This window comes from Netta rufina (assembly GCF_964035555.1).
Source record: "Netta rufina genome assembly, chromosome: 11".
In the NCBI taxonomy this organism is placed as follows: Eukaryota; Metazoa; Chordata; class Aves; order Anseriformes; family Anatidae; genus Netta; species Netta rufina.
The window spans coordinates 5061715-5088878 of record NC_140134.1 but is presented as its reverse complement, the minus strand read 5'-3'; the positions used below and the strand labels follow the sequence as shown (position 1 = coordinate 5088878).

The 27164-nt window shown below is 39.3% G+C and overlaps 1 protein-coding gene across 1 annotated transcript; it reads right to left on the bottom strand.

The window, feature by feature from the left end:
- Positions 1-1045: 1045 nt before the first annotated feature.
- On the bottom strand, positions 1046-26755 carry AQP9 (aquaporin 9; the record flags this gene model as incomplete). The annotated part of the gene is made up of 6 exons (XM_084293181.1): positions 1046-1308; positions 5954-6171; positions 7842-7960; positions 9565-9702; positions 13324-13450; positions 26654-26755. 6 exons carry the CDS (start codon positions 26753-26755, stop codon positions 1152-1154), a joined length of 861 nt encoding a protein of 286 aa, XP_084149307.1. The 3' UTR covers positions 1046-1151.
- Between the last annotated feature and the right edge of the window lie 409 nt (positions 26756-27164).

Genomic DNA, 27164 nt, shown 5'->3' with positions numbered 1-27164 from the left:
CATTTTTCAAAGTTGAAGCTTGACCACAGTCCTGAAATAGCATCAGCTAAGTATTTAGGAAGCAGCATATGCCCAACTACTTCCGTTTAGCCAGAGAGAACCCATGCTTCAGAAATGTAATGTGGAGCTGACGCTTGATGAGGAATTCAGATCTAGGAATAGGTCTGAGACCAGTTTCTAATTTTAATTACTGCTACCTAAATAAAAATTATTCCCAGTAAGCAGATGAAATCCCCCCACGTAGATCAGCAGCAGCAGAGGGCCTCTTAAAAGCTTGTACAGACACAGTCCATGTGCTAACTTATACACAGCACAAGCCTCTGTTGCTGGCCCATCTCCACAGGAATGGAACTTAGAAAGCACAGCAGGAGAGACTCAGACTAATATTCTAGGTTAGGTTTTTAATATTGGATAACAAAAAGGTCAAGTAAATTGTTTTAAAATAACTGGATGTTATTGCCATGAAGAGCCTGTGCAGAAGTACAGCTTTATCTTTTTGGTGTTGAACTTGCAACACTTTTTTTTTTTTTTTTTTATCTTTCATGTTCATATTTTGAATTACTAAACCTCATCACTGATGAGCTAACTCCTTACTGTTCAACCAGTAGCGGCATAAAGATTTAGTAAAACTACTTCGATTGATGTTTAGGCAATTCAGGTATGGCTTTTTTTTTTTTTTTTCAGACAAGGCATTCTTAAATAATGGCTACAAGAATTGAGACGTGCTCTTAATTCATTAATTCAGCACTGAACCAATTAACTACCTTTGCATGCAGTTTCATAACAATCTCATCTATTTTCAGTTAATTAGGCAGCATGATTAAGATCATCTGTGTTGAATTAACAGGTCAGTGTATCATCTCACTAAAATTTCATCTAGGAGATAACTGGATCTGAAAACTATGAAAGAAACAACAATTTATTCTTCCCTTCATAATTTAATTATCTGATTTGAATGTGATCGGCCCTATGTTTCATGAAAAGAAGTCAGTTTGTAACTTGTTTTCTACACAAATTTTCTGTTTTGAAATGTGAATATCTAATTGAGGCATATGGGTTTTATAAAATGGTCCAAACAATCATTTGCATAGAAAAATGATACAACATAACAAGAAAGAAAATTCTTCATTTCTTACTACATGTTTGTCAATTCAGTTTGTCAATTCATATTTATCGTATACATCATTTTCTTCTCCTGGATGAGTGTCTGAGTGATGAATTTCAATAAAAATGATATAGGTAATAGCTCCAAGTACTCCTCCCAGCATAGGTGCAACTATAGGGACCCACCACCAATTATTTCCAGCCCTGTAAGAAATAAACAAGAATTATCATTATCCATTACTCTAGTTAGTGCCCTACATTTTATTTGGCAATGAAGAAATATGTCATAGACCTTTCTGTTTTGTCTCAAATGTCTTTAAACGTGTGACATCCCTGTCTGTCCCGCCCATATTGTGAATGAAATACTAAGTAATAACGACCAGGGGCACAGGTCTAAGTACTGTACGTGCACCTTAGAAAATAAGGCCCCTTTACTGCATGGCTGTTTGGGGGACAGGTGATAATTTCTCCCTTGTGGAAAACAGACTTCATTGACTTGCAATGAAATGAACTGGGATATATTTATTGCACAGCAATCCTGAATGATGCTATTGCCAGATGCTCATGAATGGGTTTTCAGAAGTGATTAATGCAATGCATGTTGCAGTAATGGGTTATCTCATCTGCATGGAGATCTGCACGTTCAGGCCTGCAATAGTATGTGCGGTGTTCCTCTTGGCAACCTATAATAGATTACACTCGATTCCAATGTGTTTGCCTTGAGGAATGTAATAAAATGCACAGACTGTAAAGTACTTGAAAAAAATACTTGACTAGAATGGTCAAGATTCAAATTTCATGATGTAGTGTCCTCTCTGTGTTTAAAATGTGGGGTCGTTCGGTAAGAGGTAAACAAGTATTCACAAGTTTTATACACCTACAAATTGACTTTTCGTAAAACTGCTGTGCTCAGTTAAAAAGTCCAGCAGAATAATACTGGTTCCAATGAAATGTTTAAATTCACTTTGCACAATTGATAAGATTTATTTTAAAATGTGTAGAACCATTCTATGATTTAGAAACACTTTTTAAGAAAGAAGTCCACCATTAAAAGGTATAAAATCAATACATAACAGCCTCTTTCAACAAGCACAAGTCTCCTGCATAATTGCTCTCCCTTTCCTGGAGGCTGTCATTCAGACAGTAACTTGCTGACTAGTGCTTTTGGAGCACAGGCTTTCTTAACTGTACTGCTGCATGAAGGTGTTTTGATTCAATAGCATGCTGGATTAATTCAACGTCTGAGCCTGCAGTGAAAACCCAGCCACCTCAATTTCATGCACATTGAAAATGGAGAAGTGACTTTTTTTTTTCCTCCCAGAAATACCAAGGCACAAATTCATCTGTGAGAGGAACTCTACGGGAAGCTGCCAGGGAAATCTTGAAGCTGTACGGATAATTATATTGTGTAGATTTGTGCAGGAGTAAATGTGCTTGTTGCAATCCAAGAACAGAGCAGTGCTTATCTCACGGTGCTACTGATGGTATTATTATTCCTTGCATAAAAATGCCTTGTGTGCGTTTATGTGTGCGTATTTTGCCTTTAGAATTACTTAAATTTTGCCCTGCGGGTATAATGTAACTCGTGATATCGTTCTACCGAGTTTACAGATCTGTTTGGTGCTTAGTCATGACTGTTTGCCGAGCCCGAGTTTCTGGAACAAGCATGGACAAAGGTCTTACCGAATTAACCAGCGCAACACGCTGCACATCAGCTACCTGCATATAATCCCTGTGTATGCGTCTACGTGTGGGCGTGTAATGAAGGTGTTTCTCAGCAGGTTTCTCTCTGTGCTTGTGCCACGGCCCGACTTGTGCCGTGCTGGCTCCTGCCTGACCTGCGGACCCCGGCCTAGGCTTGCAGCAGCTGCTCCCAGCTGCGCTCCAGCCATCCTCTGCTAAGGCGGCGGCCGCAAAGCCTTTGCAGAGCGCGATGCCAAAGCTGCAGCGAGCTGGGGGCACGGCTGAGCTACGAGTTTCCGCGACCCTCAGCCCTCCTTCGCTGCAAACAGGCGCAGGAGCTCCCTGCGGCCGGCACGGGGAGCAGCGAGCGGCGCTCCCTGGCGCAGCGCCGCCGGCCGCGAGGTGTCAGCGTTCCCGCGCCCCGCCGCCTCACAGGGCCCGGCCGCGCTCCGCCTCCCTCAGCGGCCGCGGCTTCGCACCCACCGCCACGGCGGCTCCGTCGCGATAGTCGAGGCTGCGCTAACCACACGTGGGGTTTTTCTGAGCGTATTGAAGTGTTAGGTTAAGGAAGGCCGCTGTCTGTCTTCGTGGTCACGGGGCAAATCGCTAGAAACGTGCCCAAAGCCGGCCGTTGCTTCCCATGACAGGGACTCCTCAGGTGCTTCTGAGGCGGCCCGCTGTGCTGAGCTCTGCAGGCACCATGCAGATACCCGCACCCAGCCAGGTGCAGCCGGCCAGAACAGCTTCGTGGGAGCCTCTAACCAAAGCTAGGCTGGTCCCACTGCCTAGGGAAACCACGCAACAGCCTGTGTCACAACCCGGGAGCAGGTTTTGGGGAAACTGCTCCTTCAGGTGCGTGCCAGTAACAGCAACGCTTACAGACCCCACCTCAGCTGCCTCTCAAAGCCCTGGACAACACCGTGGTCCAGTGGGAGAACTCCCTCCGGTGTACTCACAGCTCGCTGCCAGATAAAAGTAGAATTTACTGCTCTGGTAAGCATGAAGAAGGGTAAAGTGGGCTTTCCTTGTGAGCACTGATTATCTCAATGTATGGAGCACAGCGTCAGAGAGTCTCAGCCTTCTCTAACCTAGTCCAAAGGGATGCTTTCGTGGTGGTCCCTGGCTGCTCTGTACACACCACTGAGCATTCACTGACCTGGACAGAGTGACTCAGTCACCCTGTGAAATGCTTCCAAGCAGAGTTTAATGTCTCTTTAGTATTTCCTATTGCTCAGTTGGTGCAACACTTCCCTCATGCCTCAGAAGAGGCTTCATACTTAGGTCTCAGTTCCTGCCTTTTACCAAAGAGCTTAAGCACCTGTCTCAAGGCTGTGAATCCTGGTTAGGCCAAGGCATCCAAGGTTTAGTTACCAACTTTGGCTGTATCACTTAAGTTCCCTGTACATATGTGATGCCAGCAGAGCACAGGGAGGCTCAGGATCCCAGCTACGATTGTACAGACTTCTCATGTGGCCTGTAGCTGATCCAAGGCTTCCAGGCACCTAACAAAGCTCGAGTTCTTCCTAAGTCCCATATGGGTTTGCTCTGTAAATGGATGAGAAAATATTCATGTTGTACCACCCCCTTGAACTTAGTTATAGCTGTAGGATTCTAACAAGGTAGAGAGGAAAACTTCTTCCTCAGTTTATACTTCCCTGAGACTGCAGGAAGCTTGTTCTGGCCATGACCAGAGATACCATATCTCGCTTATTATGTTCCCATTTTTAGATTTCTTAGTATGGTTTTTACAGTGGGAATACATTTCTGCCTTGCATATAAATTCTAAAACTAATTTAGGGAAGAGCCCATGTTGGTACAGATGTAGACTTTCCTTGTAATTTCTTAAATATCGTAAATTGTAAAGTCATATGATGTTACTTTTGGAGAGGAGTGCAGTTCACAGGTATTTTGTGACTAGATCACAGTACAATCAGGCTTTCAAACTTTTCAGCAATGTAATATCAAACTTCATAATATGTTACAGATTCTAACATGTAATGCTATAGTTAATATTATAGTAAACAACTATTAAGAGGTATTGGATGCTAGGTATGGGATATCACTCTGCAGGCTGCCATTCTAAGAAGCACAGTCTAATGGCACAGTGGTCAGAGCTGCTGAGGAGGAAAAGTTCAGAGGTAACTGGGCTAGAGAGCAGACTTCAGCCTCGGGCTCACAAAAGCTGTGTTATATCCCAGCCTTGGAGCTGGCCCGGGGCATGACTTTGTGCCTGTTTCCTCTGTTCTCAGTATCTTGCTCTTTTGTATGAGAAAAGCCTTGCTACTGTACTCCTCTACCAAGGCACTTGATTTGTGTAGATGGAAGTCATACTATGTAAATACAGATTATTTGTACTTAGTGAAGTAGCTAAAATGAAATCTCTATTAGGTAGGGTTCTGTAGCAATCTACAGTACTTCTGGGGATTCCTACTTGTAAATAACCGGAAAAACAAAGCATACAAAAATAAACCAGAAGATTCAACTACTGATGACAGATTACTCTCACTTAGACTTCCTGGAGTGGCTTTTACACTAGATATGTGTAAACTGTGGATTTGATGTTCAACTAATTAGCTATGTGTTTGGCCAGCCAAGAGCGTGTGTGTGCGCCTGTGCACACATGCACAGGGATTTGAGAGTGTGCTCTGAAACGTGGGGAAATGAAGGGAGCTTTCTTTCATTTACTCCTTCACTCCCAGCCAGGAAGTCAGGCTTTTAGGTTGTTGTATATTTCTGCAATAAGTCAGTAGTAATAACAGATTAAATCAGTCTGATACATCTATGTTTTTATAGCACACAGTATATATTCCCACCTAACTCTCTCATGATTTCTTTTTTTCCCAAAAGCTGCAGTAGAAGAGAAGAAAGCACTTATTTTATATTTTCAGTGACCTCTAAGAATTTCTAATATTTTGGGAAGGGTCTGCTTGAAGCAATGATTGATATTAGAGATAATGTGTGTTTGATTTGCCCTAGAAGCAGGAAATCCTTTTTAAAGCCCAGTACCTAGAGCATGTCTGACAAAGTGCATGAGTAGTTTCTGGTATGCAAGGAATTACCTATATGTATATAAAGGATGACTTGGTACCATGTTGGATCAGGATCCTACTTTCCTAGGAAGCAATTTGAGCAAAAAGCATTTCACTTCATATCCAGGCTTACTTACGTGAATACTTCCATTCCCCATCCTGCAATGGCTGTGAAGAGCCTTGGGCCGAGGTCCCTGGCTGGGTTCATGGCACAGCCACAGTTCATTCCCAGGGAGCAAGTAAGAACTATTATAAGAAGTCCAACTGCAATTGGCTCCAGGCCCTTTGGTACTCTGTTATTTCTGGTGTCAAAAATAGCAAATATAGCCAGAAGAAGAACAGCTGTTGACATCACCTGGCCAATGCAAAGAAAAGAATATTGAATAAATATGTGCAGGTTGCTTCTAATAATGAAAAGAAGAGCTACAACATCTCTATGGATTGTGGTGGCTTAAAGCTGGTATTTAGGTCTATCCCACTATACAAAGTATCACAGTTTGAACCACAGTGTCTCTCTAGTTCACAGTAAGGAGGAATTTAGATATATGTGATGAAAGAAAAGAACAAGAAATGTGCTGAGTACACAGCAAAAACTCTGCAACAACCTGGTGTGGAAAAAATAGAGGATTTAAAAGGTATTTCCTGTGTGAGGTCTAATGCTTTGTTTCCACATCTTTTTTTCTGTTCAGTTCAACAGTTTGTTTTGTTTTGTTTTTTGTAGTTCTGCTCTGCCACTACACTGATAAAAAAGTGCTTTATGTGACAGTAGCTTATTCTAATAAATTACCAGACTGAATATGCACCTCTTTATCCAGACACTTCACAGCACAGGGGAAAAAAGTGAAGTCCACAACATCCAAACTGAGCAGCTAAAAACTTACCCAAATCACCTGAATTAAGGTTGCATGTGTAACTGTAACATGATCTCATGATCTCTTTATTGCATATACTAATTGAGCTGGTGAAAGAAATTTTCTTGGAATGACTTTCTGATGGAAGTGCTGCTCTGCTTAAGTCAAATGTTTTGTAAATGCTGATTTTGCTAATAATTAACTTTATGGAAAAACAGAAAGAAGTTTCAGCAATGTCAAAACATACAATTTTTACATTGATTTTAAAGTGACAAGTTCGGGCTTTCTTTTGATTTTTTTTTTTTTTTTGGTTTGATTTGTTTCCTTTTTTACTTCATCTGGTTTTGATTTTAAAATATCCATTGGCAAAAGGATCTTAATGGAAAGAAAAATCTGCTGCCTGCTCCAAAACAAAATTCAGAACTTGTCACAAAAAGTCACAACAAAGGTGTTAAGGTTTGTTTTTGATTGTTTTTGTTCAGATTTCACGATTGTCCTGCCCTTTACACGAGGAATTGCTGTGCTCTAGCAATCCCTGGTTTTTCATAGCTCAGTTGCACAGTATTTGTTTCATGTATGCCTGAACAGGTAAATTGGTGAGAAGTAGTGAGGAGATATGAAACTGCATTTTTCACTGTTGGGTAAGTGGGACTAGAAGATACAGATGGAAATGAAGTAGAGAATTTTGGAGATTCTCTCAGTGATTTGAAAGAATAACAAATATCACAAATCTATTTGCAAAGAGAAGGTTGGAGAGGAGGTTTATGGTAGCAGAAAACTCTGGTGTTACACTGGCTGTTTAAGCATTTCTTAAAGAATCACAAAATGAGCTGGCTTTTGATGCAAATAGACATAATGCTGCTGAAGTTTATGGAGAAACACTGATTTATGCCAGGGAGAACCTCTTACACAAATCGCATTAAACACATGTAGAGTGCAACAATTAATATGATGTATGTGGAAAGAACAACTTGAAATTAACGTGCTTGTAAAATATGGCTAAAATGTAACCCCCGCAAACAGCATTGCATTCCCATTGCTGTTGTACGTAGTGATGTATGACCAAAATGGTGAGAGTCATCAGACCCGTTAAAGAGCTATGTATTTTTTATTGCCTAGTTTTATAGTTTTCAGTATGTTTAATTTGTAGAGTCGAGACAGCAAGTGCACTTACCTGATCTGCAAATCCATTTATGAGGGATAGGTATGGAGCTGGATATGTTGCAAAGATATGTGCTGTGGCATTAGGTCCTGTGACTTCAAGTGTTCCGTTGCTGTACTCCATAAAGGCGTCTGTAGAAAACAGCAATTACCTGGTTGCACTTCTCCATAAGCATTAGGTTTGCTTGGACTAGGATATATATGATAGACGTGTGCACTTCACATGCTCATCTGAAAATGCTTATTTCATCTGGGAGCATAGTTAATGGATTTGAGGTGATGCGCTCATTCCCTCCTGTCTCACCTCTCCTCCTGTGCATTGAAGGACTTGGTTTATGTATCACAGCCTTCAAAATGGGGCTTTTTTTTTTTTTTTTTCCCTGCAAGGGAGAGTTTTCTGATTCTGAGCACATTTGCATTATTCTGTAAGAGGTGCAATATTTGGCATGATGCCCTGAGAAATGCATAGCATCCTGACTGTACTTTGTAAACTTTTGGAATTCCCAGCTAGGAGGAATTACTGCTATTCTCTTTGACAGTTGTGCAATGGCTTGTTCTGGGTATGAGCTCTCCTGAGAGACCTCCTCTTCTAAACAAGTTTGAATTTTTCACTCTGCATGAGCTTAACAGCCAACTGCTATGCTGGTCATCCACGAGGGGAAGGGAAGTAGCCCAAAACTTCACTTCATAGTTTATTTAAGTTAGTGTATTTGTAAATCTACATACATCTATGTTAGTATATTTTAAGTCTATTTTAAGTAGTGTAATATGACTTCTGCATCAGAATAATTTGATGGCAAGCCCTGAAGTTCCCAAACTCTAACACTAACCTTAAACAAACAAAACCAAAACCAAACAATCAAATAAAAAATACCACCAAGCCCAAAACAGTAACCACAGTCCCTAACTCTAACTTTTTTTTTTTTTTTTTCTGCTCCTGATTTCTATTGGTACTGGGCACCTAACTGATTTACAGTAGGCATTTCCTTTCTTATTTTTTTATTTTCTTGCATCCAGACCCAGCACAGCTGGGGCAGAAGCAGAATTTTGGAGAAGGTGATTAAAGGAACTGATCTGACTGCATGGATTCATCAACTCAGGGACACCTGTGTATGTAAGTCAAAGATTTACCGAGTTGTTTTTCCCTTTGTGGCACACTATAAAATAGAAACATGCCTTAAGGATAGGGGTAATCTCTCCCTCCTCCCCCAGTATGTGACCCCTTCATCACTACCTGGAGTTCATTGCCTTGGAGAGTTCTCTGTCTAGGGTGGTCTGCAGTTTAGTCAGGAGGGACTTGATCTCATATCCTGTAACCTCAATGAATGGCATTGGTGATACTAGCCTACAGGCACTTGGATCACGTCTTTAATGTTTCTAATTTGCCTGGAAGATGAATAGCCCTATATCCTGGCTATTAAGTAATTTAAAATCCTTACTGAGAAATACATGATCTCAGAGTATCTGATTTCCCATGAATAATTTTTCTAAATTTCAGAACATTTCCTGCAGTATTAGTGTTTCAGAAAAGTTGTAGGATATCTGGAATGTTTGAGCCTTTTTTTTCCTTCAAATTCTTTATACTTTTTCCCTTTTTCTTTATGGTTTCAGCCTCAGTCCTGCCATTAGCTCTGTGTTAACAGTCCTCTGCCTGCTTGGCATTTATTGAAAAACTGGGGCCTTAGAGACAGCCTGACCTCTAGTTTGTCCCATGACCATGTCTAAGGTGTACTCACCGTAATAAATCCCAAAGACAGCTGCTGCTCCAACAAATGCTCCCAGGAGTTGTGCTAATATGTAAATTGGTAATTTGGTCCATTTTAATCTTCCAGTCACGCACATGGCTAATGAAACGGCTGGGTTTATGTGACCACCTGAAAAATAAATCACAAATTAAGTCATATGAATGACTCAGATACATGAGAATAGGTGGAGGATTTGTAAAAATGTGGGCACTTTTGAGCATGAGACTATGTACATGGTTTCCCAGAGGTTATTTCGTGACTAAATGCTGTTTGCAATTAAACTGAAATAAGTTGGATGAAACTGGGGAGGAGGAGGAGGAGGGAGCCAGTATCCACCAAGATGCACTAAGAACTTCCCTATTGATGTTCGCAGACTGTGCTATGTATCAGAATGCTGTCCTGCAGTATATAATCTATGAATCTGCAGATAACTTTTCTAGAAAAATCCTGAATCTGTCCTATTGGTTGTGATGGGAGGGTCCATCACTCTGCAGGTATTCTCTCTCCTCAATGACTTTAGCTTTTTATTCATTTTTAAGGGAGGACTGGAGCAGCAAAACATCGATTCAATTTAACAGTCATGTATTCAAAGTAAGGACTATTTCTGACTTGATCATATTCTGAATCTTGAGCTAGACCCTGACTACACTCAAGAGAAATGGATTTCAGTCATGTTCATGTCCCTCTCTTCAGCAAGGGGTTACCTCTGAGCTCTGTTTTCATGAACATAAAATAACATTAGGGTTGCCCAATTTCACGTTGACTGCTGGTGAACCATGCCCAATGGGAGAGGGGAAAGCAGTGCATAATTCTTTATCACACATTTTCATCAAGCTCTTATACCCTGCAGGAGGGTCCACAATGAGGGAACTGATAAGGCACCTGTACCAAATCAGAGAATTCCTGTGCAATTTCCCTCCTTCACTTTTAGGAGTAGCTTTACCTGAACTCACACATAGGAGACTTTGGCAACACTGGAAGTCTTTGTGATGGTTTTAATTTCTGAAATGCATTTATTATCATACTACATGCTAGTAACTTTCATCAATACCTTTTATCAACATAGGGAAAAAAAAGAAAAGAAAAAAAAAAAAGCATTGAATGCCTTTGGAAAACTTCAGTTTTCACAAATATGTAGTTAATACTTAAGAAATCCAATTTTCTTGCCAAATAAATAAACAGATGAATTCCATGGTAAAAATACAGTAAAACGCAAGCCTTGCATGGATGTAGCAGGTCCATTGCTTACCTTCCAGGCAAAGTCACATTTCAGCCCATAGTGCTATCAGAAAAAATGGCCTTTGTCTTTAATAAAATAAATAAAAAGAGAGTGACCTTTGTCTGTCAAAGGATAGTGTTGGAGACAGGGCCTCTATGTACAGTTTCTGTGTTTGCTTGCACTTCAGGTCACTGAGTCATTATCTTTTGAAATCCAGGCACCTTTGATACATAAAGAACTGACAAACACAGATAACAAGCTGGATAAAACCTTCTTTGTATCATTTCCAAAACTCTGACCTGGTAGCATCAGTCTTGAATTAATTTTGAATTCCTCACTGTGTTTCAAATTCTTCAGTGCAGAGCAGATAGATGGATGGCACCTTGTTTAACAGCCCTTCATGTGAATTTTGATAAATTGTTGTCTTGTCTTTTGTTCTTTACTCTGGCTGGAATGAATCATTTTACTTTCTTTCAACACCTGATACTGTTCCCCACCTGTATATAATACAGGGTGATTATGATGGTCAGGACAAGTCATATTAATATTAGCAGTCTGATTAACATTAAATCTGTGAAGGAAAAGTCTTGTTGAAGGTTCTCATGCTGACACAGGGGACGTAAAAGATTCTTGGTTCCTGTGCCACTGGCAGTCTCATGATTTAAAAAATAAATAAAGTCTGCTTTGGAAACTTCCCCATTTTTTCTAGTTACAGTGAGCACAATGAGTTTGTCTGAAATGCTGAAGTTGAAAAAATGGTGGGAAATTATATAGAGATTGAGGAAAATGAGATGGAAAAAAAGCGTGGAAGGGAATTTACCTAGATAAAAGAGCTCAAGTTCACCAAGTGAAGACAATAAATTTTGTGTTACTGTGAATTTAGAATTCCACAAAGAGTTGATGCAAAATATTTTAGCGATATGTAAACATGAGACTTCATGGCCAAAGAGCCATGGAATTTGCTAACAAGGATATATGGGAACTGATATTCTAAAATGTCTACCAGTAATCAGATGTTGTCCCAGCCTATTGAAGTGTTTGTTTCTATTCTTTAATAGAGAAAATGCACTGCATGCAGAATCCTTTGTCGTGGGAAAAAACCTCAGGAAGCACAATACTGCAACCTCTGCAACCACTGTGACCTGCTGGAATTGAACTCTAATTTTCTGTATAATAGAGATGAATGCCCCTAGAGATGCCAATATAGGAAAGGTTAGTGTGCTTACAGGGTATTTTCATGATACTGTATTAGAAGGTTTTATCTGCCTATGTGTAAACCAAGAGCTGCAGCTTAAAGTTGTTCAGATAATAGGAACATACTGCTGAACTAACTTTGCATTTTATCAATGCACCATTCTACTCGCTTTCAGTGACAGTAGCAAGACTGTTTTGCATGTTTTGTAGTACCTCAAGCACTTTCTAATAGGAACTTAGAAACCTCCTCATGCCTGCTGTTTTGTAAAATAAAATGTAATCTCTTTAGAAGAGAGATTGCCGCAGTAGTTTCTGCTGTGGCAGCTATTTATTGATCCAGTTATACGTCCCTACAGATACCTGCCCAGATGAACTTTACCCTCGTCCTGAATGGTCAGAAATTCATCCATGACAACTGGAGTACAAGGGAACCATTTGCTGTAAGAGCAATATAAACTCCACATACAACATGGAGTATTATGTATTATAGTACATAGACCATGTATTATTACAACTCATGAGTTTCTGTTTTACAGGGAGGATTAAAATCTTAAAGCAGTTATACCAATGTTCCTGGTATGAAGTGGGTCAAATTGAACAGTAGAGGTAGTACAGAATAGTAGAGAAGCAAGGCACGACAAATGTAGCACACAAAGACACCTGTGGCTTAGCCATTCTTATGATTCCTACACAATATATAGAGAAAATATTAAAGCAGAAACAAAGGGACAATGGCAGTACACTGATAGTGCATCACAGAATGTATCTCAAGTACTGAATCTTTTTGCTGTTTCTGCTTTCTCTGATCTGTTTTTTCTGAGAACAAACAAAGCGAGTTTCTTTTAAAATTTGGGGCAAGGAGAGGACTTGCTTGTTATAAAACATGGCAAGTTGAATTGTACTCCCTAAAGCAAACTCTGCTGCTTATACCCTTTCATGGGTTGTCCTGCCTCCTACCTGGCTGGCAACCATTTTCGTTGGTGAATGCAGGATTCTCTAATCTTTTCCTGGTTATTATTGACAGAATTCTCAAAGCAACACCAAGTAGATTTCTGGTTTGCTCAGATCACTGCTCATAAAGGCCAGAGATGTGCCAAGGGTGCGAACTACCACATTGTAGTTTGGATTAGAATTTGTTGGAAGTGTTTATCAAACAGAAAAATAGAAGGAAACAAGAACACAAAATAATTACTAGCAAAACTCTGATGCAGATTCTGCTGTAATGGTGTTTGTTACTGATAGATACATCACTGTTTATTCCATGAATTGGAAATAATATAATAAGGTAGCCTTAAAATTGTGGCAATAAATGCTATATCAGAAAACAAGTCACTTACCAGAAATCCCCCCAGACACGTACACTGCTATGGTGACTGCCATTGCAAATCCAACAGAGACTGTCATGGGCCCGCCATGTGCTCCTCGGCTAAGGACAGCCTGCGCCACACACCCACATCCAAGTGCCTGTATGTTAAAAGAAAAATGTGAAATCTTAAGCATGTCTGTCAAACGTTATTGGTTAGTTTGCAGCTCTTGCTGATGTCCAGGTATAGCTGAAAATGTTGTTTAAGTATTGAAAAAATGCTAGAATTTGCCATTAGTGGCATGGGTACCATTGTCACCTTTACCAGAAGGAACATTTACTCTTATTTTCCCCTGTTTTGTGACCAGAAAGAATGTCTGGTAGTAAGAACCCCTCTGTCTCTCTACAGAAAACACTTTGCAACTATAATGGTGTTATACAACTCTGAATTTGGAGCCTGGTAAATATCTCACAGTCTCCACAACAAATCCCTGAATTTGAAAGTGAAGAGGGAATTATTTTTTTGTGGTAAGTTTCCAATTCCAGATTGTTGTTATAAGCAATGACACAAAAACAAACAAACAAACAGAAACACTATAAAAGACTTTTACTATAAAAGTCATGAAAAATAGTCCAAAAATGCTTTATGTTTAATACTGAAACTCTGGAATGAGACAGCTGTCTGAAGATTAGAGCGTGTGTTACTCTTACGCTGCCTTGATGTCGTATATTGCTCTGTCAAAACATGAACTGCTAGACCTTACTGTCAGTGATTTTAAAATGAAGACAATAAATGAGGAAGAAAACCAGAACAGGTAGTATGACTCTGAGCCATGCAAGAAAATTCAAGACTAAGGGCAAGAGAGATGAAAATCTAAGAGCTGTTATGGACCAAGGCAAAGAAAAGACAAGTTAGGGCAAATCATAGTGAAATCAGACAAATAACGTTTGTAGCATCATAGTTCAGACAGACTTAAAAGTAAGTGGTTACTTATACTCCTGAGGTATAATTTTTCCCCTTGCTGTGCTCAGCTAGCTTTCTGCGAATGCTGAGTGCAGGGTATGTTGTAGGGAAAGGGAGAGGAGCTCTGGCTGTGGAGCACAGTGAAAGTCTGGATCTGGCTGGTTCAGTGCTGTTCTAGGATGTACAGGAGTCAAGAAGCTTCAGGGTATTTCATGGGCTTTGCCATTTGAACAGTTAATTCAAGTGGGGATACCTGAATAGTACACGTTGGAGTATACTCAAGAGATTTAAACTAACTTCAATTTTATGCTGGTTCTTCTCAGAATGAAATTCGGCAAAACATTTAAATGTATGCTTAAGATAATCTTTATTCAGTTCTAAAAACCATGCTTAGCTTCAAGTATGTATTTAAGTCCTATTGAAGTCAATAGGAAATATTTTCAAAGGTACAAAAGGCCTTTAGCTTAGGATGGACTAGGTGGTCTGTGTTTGCTAGAAATCAGTTTGTCTCTTTGAAAAATCTCTTTTTTAAACATATGCCTAAGTATTTCTGAATAAGGACCCACCATTTAATGGAAGATACCACATAATATCTGTAATCTAAAGTCTTTTGCTCCTCTGCAGGTATAAGCAATCTGAATCATAACATTTCTGGGATGTGACGAGATTTATCTTGAGCAACATTAATTAATTTGATGTTAAATTAGATATTTATTTTCCTCCTTTTATGGTACATGGGAATCTGTTTGGTTTTTTTTCCTTCTCATAGAAGTATTGCATCTTACCCAAGGCGATTGCTTTGGATATCTCCTTGCTTCACTTTAGCATTCTGCCATTACTGCAGACCGTGACCACACCCATGACCGTGTTGTAAATGACCTTCCTAACTATGCATATTTGAATACCTGAAATATAATTGTTGGAGAAAGGCTTGCTTTTAGTTGCAAGGCAGTTCCATTCAGAAATGTGTAATGAGAAACAATGTAATGGGAAAATCTCTCCTGCCTTAGAAACAGACTATACCAAAAAGATTTGGTGATTGAAGTTTAACAAGCAAGTCCTGCCAGAATAGATGGAATTTAAACAGGCAAACTCAAACTTTTGTTTCCATTATTTCCCCAAGGTTTTAACTAATTCCAAAATGCGATAGAGAAAACTCTCAGTAAAATTACTCTCAACCAGCTTTGCAATGCAGACAGAGTTTGTTATAAAAGTGCCCCAAGAATGTGTCGTTATACCCAGGTGCAGTTCGTGCCTTGAGGTTATAATCATGCGAGCAAACAGAGCACTGTATGGTGCCAAAGTATTACAGCTGTCAGGATATGTGAGGGTAGGGTGGTGTTAGATAGCAGTAGTTTATTGGACTGTATAATTGGAAGTTACAAGACATTCAAAGCTGCAGTCAACTGCTGTGCAATGAATGGATGACATACGACTACGTTATGCATTCTCTCATTTCTGTTCATATCTCATACCTCGCTATTCCAATGTTAAGCACAAATGCACATGCAGATATAAAAGCAAAACAAAAAACATTTCAGCTGTTCACAGTTGAAATTACATGTTTTTTTAAAACTTCATATGAGAATTCTACACATCATATATTTATATATTTAATGAATATGGAAAGAATGGGTGTGCTGAAATTTATAAAGTTTAAGATTATGGCACAAGGCTAGAGGAGGTGGAAGTAGCATGCTCCAGCATTCATTTTTCCAGACTTCTCAAAGGGAGTATTCCAGGAATTGCACCAAGGAAGATTTAGTGAAAGGTATGGCTCAGATATGGAGGAGTATGGGATGGTCTGCGGCCCTGTGTGAGCTGGGGTACAGTTTGCCTTTAGGGAAGTAGTTAGGTCTACAAGTATGTACTTATGCTTTGAAATGGCATGGACAAAATTTAGCAAATTCAAAAGAAAAGGCCATTGTTTTGAAAATAGCAACCTTTTCTGTAAGGGTGATAAAAAAAAAGAGAACAGGAATGGGAGAGATGGTTGTAGAAAAGGATAAGGGACAGTAACCACATCTATGTACCTCCACTACAAATTCACATGAAGAGGGAAGGAAATAACAGAGGATGGCTGTGGCCTCCCTTCCCTCATTACCACAACCAAGAAGAATCATAGAGAAACAGCTGTGTAGTCTTCTTGCATAACAGCTACTGTTATACTCATTACAGGGAAATATGCAACTGCAGATGCTCTATTTTTGTGCTAACCGGTCTCAGAAAACTGAATCTGCAAACAAGAAGGCATACAAGCCAGCCTGAGCACAGCTGCACTGGCTTTGTGCTCAGTGGATGTTAGGGAGTAACCGCCTGCTCATGTATGACCAATGAGGCAGGCACAGTCCGCGTGTACCCATTTGGAGGTGAGGAAACTGGGGACTAAACCTGCAAATCTGAACCACGTCACAGAAATACTTTATCTGCTGTCATTTTAAGGAGGAGAGAAAGGTATATTTTTCTCATGCTTACTACTACTAGGCTGACATAACTGGAAACTATCACCTAATCATGTAATTACATGAGCAGCAATTTAATACCCTGTGAATCTCTGCTTGGCTGAGTTAAGACCAACTTGATCATCAAGTTGTAACTAAATATTCTAAGTTTCTAGGCCAAGCTCAGCCACCAGTGCACCCACACAAACCCAAGCACACAAATTTGATGGGACTGTAATTTAGAGTAGAATATAGCCAGGTATCTTTATCTTATCTTGTGTTATGTTACCAGGTTTTCATCTTACCAGTTGTCTATCTCCTGATCTTAAATTTACTGAAGTAGTTTCAGTTCTGACTTTTTTGTTCACAAAGTAATTAGATTGCTGTCATAAATAATATGTCTGGGTGTGGAATAGCTGTCTGCAAACTCTGCCAAAAAAAAGTTGCTTCATGGACATTAGATCCTTCCCATTGTCTTGGGTAAGAAGGCTAATGTTAAGAAAGGAAGACAACTGGCCTCTTGTGAGCATAATGTCTTGTTATTCTCTAGCAGCTTGCAAAACTTTATCCCACTCAGACTGAAGATCACAGTTCCTCTGTCTGCACTGTTTTCATTTTTTATTTCACAAATGTGTGAAATAGCAGTTTTCAATGTAAATAGGATCTCCTGCAAGATTGGCATCCAGAATTTTAGGAAATCTGTTTTTCTACATGGCCTGTAAAGCCTTAGACATCTTAGAGCATAAAGTTTATAGTAAAAAGACCCCTTCTTATTAAACATATCTACTGGTAACATGCATTCATAGCCATACACTCTCACAGTAAAGAAGCAGCCAAGTCTCCTGCTTTGTATCAGTGTGGAGGCAATGATGTGTGTTTTTTTCTATCTTGTACATCACCAGTTGCCAAGCTCTGGTGAGTTAAACTCCTTCAGTGGGGTACCACAGATGTTCGTGAAGGCAGAGTATGGCCTCAGTGGCTCCACAACTGACGACACTCTGCTAGAATACAAGAAATCAGTGTGATACAGGGAATCCAGAGTCAGCTGTTACAATAATAATAATAATAATAATAATAATAATAACAACAACAACAACAACAACAACAACAATAACAACAACAACAACAACAACAACAACAATAATAATTTACTTCAAAGCTGTACTCTTTCAATAGAGAAATATTAGAAAAATACTTTCAGAATTTCCATTTTAGTTAGTTTTCATGACATAGTTAAACAGCTACAGGTAATTATGAAGAATCTCCAACGACCTCTCCACCACTTCACAATTTTCTTTGTTCAGGAGAGGCGGTAACCCTGCCCTTTCCCATGCCACACTCCCCGTGTTCCCCAGACAGGCATTTCCTGCTAGTCAGAGCCTCGGCTGCTCCCCTTTTCCAGTCTGGATGGGCCTGCAGCATTGCTCTGGGTCCTGCCGCAGGTGCTGGGTTCCTGCGCCATGCTGTGAAGGGGACAGGCTCGGGTGCTGTGCAGCATGTTATGCTAAAGCTGTGTGCTTGCTGCAGGCACTCTTCTGCTATCCCAAAGTTACCTGTCCTGAGCCTGCAGAAGCACAGCAGTACTGCCGGGACACTCGAGGACATGAGAGCAAGCCCTGGCATTTCATTTCTAAGGGAGATTGCCACAGGTTCTCCACACAGCCAGGCTCAGCACCAGGCGTCTTGGCCCTTAAAACAGGAACACGGGAGAGGGCTGGAAGAAGTGGTTGCATTTGCCCTTCACATCAGGTAGGGATCTCCCTGGCCAAAACTGCCCATGAGAACATTAGAGGGTTGATTGTGATTTTCTGTAGTCTTATGCAGGTTTTTTCTCTGGCCCCATTAATATTTCCATGCATGATCACCCAAAAGGGTGTTGCTTATTAGAGTAGTAAATAAACTTTTCAGATGAAAGTCCAATTACTAAATTGATGGTGTCCTTCTAAAGGGTTCTAATTCAGAGTGTATTTTAGAACTCACTTTCATTTGTACTCTCTTTATTTACAAACCAATTCTGATTAAGAATTTATCTGTTTGCATTTCATAACAAGGTGTTTTATCATGGATTAGAAAATCTTTACATACAGAGACATGGTTTTGCTATGTTTGTGTATTATGTATAGCCTTGATTCAGCCTGGGCTCTTAAGCATTCTTTCAACAGAGATAATAATAACAGATAACAATAGAGATAACAGATAATAGAGATAACAAAAACAGAGATGCGTTAGGTCTACTGAAATTCAGGGCATGAGCTCTGCAAGAATTCAAGTCAGAGGAAATTCCCATTCGTCCAGGAAAAAGCAATCTTCATCTCATTTCTTGTCTAATATTTGCCATCTTTTGTTAAATCAGATAGTACTTAAAAAGTTTAAGGTGAGATAAAAATAGAGCTTAACAGGCAAGTAATTTTAAAATAGCTTAAAAGCACATGCCTTTTATTTTATCATTAATTACATATTTTGGTGGGGGCAGGGGGATTTTTGTACATTACAATTTAATCAAACTTGGAGTAATAAAAAAATCACTACATCCGTTCTCCTGACGATCCCCTGGGACACGACCAATATCCTCTTAGGTTCAAATGGATTTCCCTTTATTTTTTTCAGACTTACTGTTTAATAAAATAAAGGTTTGAAAAAAAAATCATTTAGTTAATTAAATATTATAGACATAAGCCTTCAAATGATTACCATTTTGAAACTTTTTTTAATGACGGAAAGCATTACTACTCGGAGACATGAATGTAAATTTAATAAGGCTTTGGATGAAATGTGTACATAAAGCTTTTAAAACAAAGATTTGACTCAAATTGCTCTGTGGGAAAAAAATAGTGAAAATATTGAGGTACAGACCATGCTCCGTTATATAAATTGATGCCTTTAAATTTTTATTACTGCTTTTGCACATGCAATAGGAGACAAATAAAAGCTTGAAATCACTTGAAATGCAAAGGTCTGCATTCTCTCATATTTTATTATGATTAATATTGTATTCTTCATCCTGAAATGCTAAAATGCTTTTCTTTCCTAAATTATACAGGGTAACTGGCTTGAGTCAATTTCTTGAGAGAAGATTGTTTTTATTTTCTTACTAAGTTTTAGAAATTTAGGAGAGAAAGGAAATGAAACATTTCATATTTAGATGCAAACTCTCAGGAGTGAAACATGGCCCCTGACGAAGGGGCTAGGAAGCAAAGATGAGGCAAGGGAAGAAAACCTTACCTAGTAGCCTCATAAGAAAAGGAGTATATTCAGGTGCTGCTGCCCTCCCAGGTTACTCTTACTCTTGAGCTGAGGTGTGCTGTTCTGCTTTGCTTCCTACACCAACTGAAAAGATTACAATCTCTCTAAACTAGTATTAAATGTGTTTAGTCTTCGTAATGGTGCTTGGAGAATGCAGGAGCATGCTTTGACATTTCTGAGAAAGGAGGTTTTCTATCATCTCTTAACAATATAAGCGTACATATCTTTGACTCTCATTTGGTGCAGAAGCAGGGCAGCTGGGGCTTTGCTGTGCCCTCATGTTCGAGGGGCATGGTTACAAGTAAAGACTCGGTGTTTTATTTCTAAGTTCTTTTCTGTTGGGGAAAAAAAATGTTTCTTTGAGCTGAATGTTTCCTCTTTTTTAGTAAAGAAGCCTTTTAGGGATGGGTTAGAAGGAACTGAATCAAATTCTCCTTTAAACCAGACCATGGACTGGAGACCTCACTAGAATGCATTTTTAGCCAGAGTGGTTCATTCATCTGACGAGTTGAGATCACAGAGACATAAACTCACTGTATGGCATGAACTGAATCTGTTATCTCTTCCAACAGTTTATGAGAGTTTTAAAAAGTGAATAGTTTTATTACTATTTTTTAATTTGGCCAAAGTTTTTTGGGGAAAAAAAAAAAAAGCTTGTAAGTTCCTCTGTAAAACCTAAACTGACATTTTACACTCTCATTCCTTCAAAGATTTCAACTGTGAATCTTCTGTGAGGCTAAGGGAGAGTGCCTACACTTCAGTTCTATAGATGCAGACTTTCGGGGGGAGAAAAAGAAAAAGCATCTACAGAAAAACTTCTCACAAAATCAGGTTCAATTTACTGGAACCTCTTGGTTGAACAAAGAGAGCCGTTATATGTTAGGGCTGATATTGCAAAGTTCAAGATAACTCTCTTCTAAAACTTTCATGCAATACAGAACATCTGAGTCACCTGAAAGTTTAAAATGTCATATACTGGAAAAAAACAACCACAATTTTCGCAGTTCAGTTTGTACTGAAAACAAAGGATTTCCAGTGAATTTTCAGAATTATTTGCTGTAATGAACACTTCAGGGTAAAAGAATGGTTGGGTAACCTTCCTTTCAGTTCCTTCACATTGCTAACTATTTATCTGAATTAAAGAATGACTTCAGGGAGATCTAAGTGTTTTCTAGAAAGAAAAAAAAAATTTATTTGATAATGTAAAATCACAGAAATAATAGGACTGTACAACAAGACCTCCTTACACTGAGCCCACCTGAGGATCTTTGTCACCACTTTGACTTCTGTTTACAATGCTAATCTCATACAGTTGCAAGAAGGTGGAAGAGTTTGCACATCTTCAACAGAATCAGTAGCAAAATGTAAGGTCTTAGAATATATACAACCAGTAACTGAAACAGAAAGGACTCTGAGTTTGGGATGACATGGAAAGGAAGCCTCTTATTCCCATAGAATGAGCGGTTTTGGTCTGGATGTTCAGGATTAAGTTCTGTGACGTCACATTCATGAGTGACTTCAATTATTTAGTGGTTGTACTATAATATTACTGCTAGAGACCCTAATTTATGGATCTCTGTGGAATATGAACCACTTTTCAGAGTACAACCGTGGCTGAGACTCATGGTATTTGTAGCATTGTATAATATTTAAAAATCTGTTGAGCGATATATCACAATTATAAATGTTTTAATAATCTTTTTTGTCTACCTTTGACAAACTTAAGTTCATTGTCTAACAGGCAATTATATAAGGTCCTGTACTGCAGGACAGTCAGTGCTAATCTCAAACAAATTTGTTAGAGATAACTCGTACTTACTATTGCTGTAAGCCATTTCATTCTATACAAAGTGTCCATTTCACAAAAATTTAGAACAAGAATTTATTTTATTTGTGTAAAAATTCTAAGTAATTATGTATTAAACACTAAACGCTTATCTAAAGAGTAAATGATGAAAAGCTAGATTTGCTTTAATGTAATAATATGTAATAAGGATTCTAATGCATGCTTGGAATAATGGATATATATTATTGTAGTGTTGTAAGTAACATGCACTAGAATGTATGGCTACAAAAAGAAAGATATTGAACAGTTGCTTAAACTTTAATCTTCTAGGCTGAACAAATCCATGAAATGTCACACTTAAAAGTTTTCAGTCAAGACTGAACTCCCCAAGAAAGCAGAAATGATAACTTACATGATGAGGTGGTCAGAATATGAAAACAAGACAAAAAGATTTTGATGAGCAAAAGGTAAATAGCCATTCTTCTAATTAGTTGGATTGTTTGCAGCGGGCAATGTCATGCACTCAATTCGTGCACGTGCTGCTGCACTGCAGCCTATGCACACACAAACGTTTGCTTCAGTGGGAGTTTTGCAAGAGGCTCCCTGCTTCCAGCTGGGGTCTGGGCTTCAGAATAGAAAAGGAATCCTTCTCCCTGCTAGCTGGCTTTTGTGTCCCTGTTTACTCTGGGTGGGGCCGTGCACAGTGAGAACTGTTGGAACATTCATTTAGTTTTCCACTTGGTACAACAGTAACAACTGAGGATGATTTAATTTGCTCAGTGTTGGTCATACTCACTTACTTGACTGTGTCCTTAGAGAAGCAATAGATAGGGAAAGTTTGCAAATATGCTGCCTACTGGTCTTTGTATGCTAAATGGAAGCCTGTACACTGCTCTGGACTCAGGAGATACTGGCTCTTGTGCAGCTCCTTTCTGGGAAACTGTTTAATAAGATGCTCTTCAGAGTGAGAATGAAATACAAGCTATGTTAGGTGAGCAGTAGCTGGTAAAGGAAGCCACATGGCCCATTTGGCTCCTCTTTTTGGAACTATTCCAATTCAGATATACGTAATGGCATAAGCCAGAATAAATCCCATTTTGTTTGAGAGCAATGCAGCCAAGTCCCAAAGGGGAAATATGGAGAGAAACATGATTAAAAGCAGAGAGGCACTTGGCTAGTTGAGTTCCAGGCAGACTCACTGAAAAGTCACATAAGCCATCTATCTGATTCAGCATGGCTTCTTTGTGCTGATACCCAGCTGGTCCCTCCCACAGTAACCCACAGTAACCCACTGAGAGGAAACATACTGAACCAAGAGACATGCTGGAAAACAAAAAGCTCCCCAGAGTGCTCTTTCTCAAGGGAGGCCCCAGGACAGCCCCAACTACAGAAGGCTGAGGCTGAGACTGGGAAACGTGTGTATGCACTGGCCTCTGAGCCCACCGCACTGCAAAGGGGCTGGCATTCTCCTGCCTGCAGGACCTGTTGCACAGGTGTGGGATGGAGGGACCGGTCCCAGAAGTTGGTTCTAAACGCATTATGCAAAAACTACAATACTCAGTATCCACTTCATAGAAAGCATCTTCCTTTTCAAATGTTTGTTCAAAACATTATAGGCAGATTGTATATTTGTGAGGATATTCATTTTAAATTACAAATGGCACAATGAAACTTTGCAGGGCGGGGGTTTGCCGTGGGACATACCAAGGCAAATGCAAGGCATAGACAGGAGCTCACAAATAATGTGCAAACAGAAATACCAAGCCTAATGCACATTCCTCATTGCCTATGCTCCAAGTGTAACCTAGTTATATTAAAAATGCATCGCTATGTTTGTTGTTTTGTTTTGTGTTTAATAGAAAACACGTATGTGTTTAAGCACACCATTTTCTCAGCTTGATGGCACCTCATAAAGTGAATGTGATATAGTTCAAGACAGTAACCAAAAGCTCACTATAACCAAAACCACATGCAATTTGCATTTGGTTACGGACTGAAAAATGGATGTTTTCTACTGCTCCAATTCTTGTCCCAGAATGTAACTGGAGAAGCTGTGCTGTGCCTTAGGGAATAATTCACGGCCTGATACTGAAAGAAATATTGTTCCCCTGGAAGAATAGGTCTAAGAGTAAAGTAGCCTAATCGCCAACAGGATTACCCAGCCAGGCGATAACAGCAGCTGCTCTGTATACCATTGGATCTGCCTATACAGCAGAGGACTTCCAGATTTGTACAGTTTAGTGTTGTTCACTGAACCCTCAGAAAGCCTCAAGTCAGATGCTTTGGTAAGCAGAGAGAGGGGCTGGCAGCGGCTAGCCCATAGTACCAAGGCATGCTGTGCAATATAAGCAGATCTGTGAAGCAGCCAGTTTAGAGGACCCAACTATGGACGTCTCAGGGTGGGGATTATTTAGCCATATCTCTAGTCTGATCCAGAGGCTGAGCAGCTATTAACGGTCAGCACATTTGCTGTGCTTCTGGAGCTCTCCTTCCACTTCAGTTTCATCTGAAAAGAATTCAGTTTGCAGGCTCTGAGACTATGCTGCAGGGCAAACCACAGCATATTAAGCAGGGATGACCAGGAGATGTTATCCAAACTCTGCACCCAGGGACTTTTTCAAGGCTTGTTGTCTCAACTCTGTTCAGCTCTGCAGGTGGAGCCCTTCTCACCTCCAGGGGAAGGCTTGTTATTTGCCTGATGTTTTAGGTGTCCTGAAATTAATCTTACAGATTTTACACTTTACAGTTTGGAAAATAATATTGCAAGACTTGAGAGTTACTCAGGACGATAACTTAAGCTCTTAATAGTACATGGTCTGTGACATTCTCCAGAAGAAATAGAAACAGGTGATTTGGGGGGTGGAGTTTCACCCAGCTGGCTTCTAGAGGTACTGGGCTGATCACAGGTTTAGGTACCATCAGTTAACACTGACTTCCAGAGAGAGCCTGTGGATAATGGAAGGGCTCATCCCTGCCCCGCTCCCTGGCACAGGTCCTCTGTACAAGCTGTAAAACCCATCCCAGTGGCAAAAACATGGCTTTCAGGAAAGATTCAAATGCGCGTGAACTCACTTTCAGTTTGTAACAGGAATAAAACATATTTGTAGTATAGTGGAAAAAAGCTATCACTTCTTTTGCATACATAGTCTGTTTTTCAAGGATTTCTGCCTCCTGACTTATCAGGGTGCCCCTTTGATTAGCTCCAATTTAAGTTAATAAGTTTAATATTTGTCTGCTCTTTAAGAGAAACAACTTACTAGCTGACAGAGCCTAAAAGCAGTAGCAATAAATAACAGCAGAAAAGTCCATTTCTTCCCAATAAACTTTGTACTGCTGCTAACTTGCACAGTCTAAAAATAAATCAAGGTATCTGAGCACTTTGAAAGCTTCAGTTTAATCCATGTGAGTATCTTCTCTGCTTTAAGCCAAGGCTAAAACTAGAAAGGGTAAAATAGAATTAAGAAATTCAGTCAGATTATCAACAACAATTTTAAAGCTTCATCTTCTACTATATTCATATGGGGAATATAATAGAAAATGGACTCCGTGTTTCCATTTCCTTCTAGTCGTGTGCAGCAGGACATTAAATAATAGCATTTGCAATCTAATCTGCACTTTAATACGTTTTCTTCACTTGCTTAATTGTATTAATGGACAGAGGAGGATGATCTTGTGGCGAGGACAGAGGACTGGAAGTCAGGTGATCTGGGTTATATTCAGAGTTCTGCAACAGGCTTCCTGTGCAGTCTGCTCTAATCAGGTTTGCTAATATATAAAATGAAGATAATGACATTTCCCCTCCTTACCAGGGTGTTGTGACACTTAATTCATTAATGTTTGTAAAGTGCTTTGTGGTCCTTTCTTCTAAATGTGCTCCTTACTGTAATGTCTTATGGATCGTATTAAATTTGAGAATAATGTTACTTTAGTGTCTGTGCACTTCAGTTGGCTGAAGTGTAGTAAAGACCATTATTTTCATGTATTTTATGAGCTACTGGAATTTTTTAGATGGCTTACTTGAAATTTAGCTAATATAGTTACAGTTATAAAATATACTATGTCATTCCTCTGCCCGATTTTTATTTTTTCCTGCCCTTTCACTATGATGAAATATTTAGCAATAAGCAAGACTGTCTTGTTCTGACTAAGAAGAGGAAGAAAGAGTTTGGCATAAATATTCCAGCTGCTTGACTTCCAGCTCTGCTACTGAGCCTGCTCTCTACCCTGGTAAATCACCAGACAGCTCTGTTTCCCAGTGCAAAATGCACAGAAACCTTGAGCAAGAAATGAAGTTAAAAAGCTTTGCGGATACGAAAACGTGGAGCTTTGTTATTTACCTAATAATGTAACAGCACTACAGAACCAAGCAAATGTATAATTTATGTAATACAGTTAAAAACAAAACCAAAAATAGTTAGCTTACAAAATCTCTGAAGATTCAGCAGTGTAACTGCATAAATTCACTACGAGTCACATGGCTAAATCTCCATGTAGCACAGGAAAATAACTCAGCTAAAATACTTTTAAATGTGCAACACAATAGGTTTGTTAAAGCAAATGAAAGGTGTGCATACAACTGAAAGTAGAATAAAATGCTGAGTTTTTAAAAAACAAATGCAAGAGTATTGTTAGTATTCACTGTGTATATCTGGATGTTTTAAAACATAGTTGTTCAATGAAATTCTGCTCCTATAAAAATCAAACATTTATCCGTTGTAAGATATAAAGCTATGAGTTTTTAATAGCCAGTGATAATTACATCATGTGAAGAAAGGAATTATAAACTTACCAGAAATAGAAGCAATTCATTCAAGGGTGTGCAGGCAGTAACCACGCTGCTGGTATAGTACAAGAAAAAGCATACATGTCCCCTTACAAGCACTGTCCAACATTAAATTAGTAGGAAGGAAGGAAAGCAGCTGACACTTACTATCAATATAAAAGTTCCCAGGAATTCTGAAAGGGCTTCTTTAACCAAGCTGTTCTTCAAGGCAAATTTCTCCTTTAAACTCCTTTTGCTTTTCCGGCTCATTTTGGCTTCCTCTATTGCTCTGGTGCCCTAGTTACAAATACACACAAAATTTGCTCTGTAATCGTCCCTGCTTCAGCTGAACTTTGACACTTTTACTTATACATTGAAATATGAGATTTCATCCTGTACAGCCAGTGAAATCATCTGACTGCAGGCATTGACAGAACCAACACAACATGCCCTAACAATTCATCATGAGTTTTCCATCGTGTGCCTTGTCTGAGTATGCTTCTATTTATACTGGTTAGATAATACCAGTAAGTTTACAATCAGAACTTTTCTTTTTTCTTGCAGAATGGATTAATCATTACCTTTCTGGCTACATTACTTTTTTTTTTTTTTTTCCTTCCTGGTAAAAATGAATAAAATGTTCCTGTCACCCTAATTGAGATGAAAGGCAAAAAGAGAA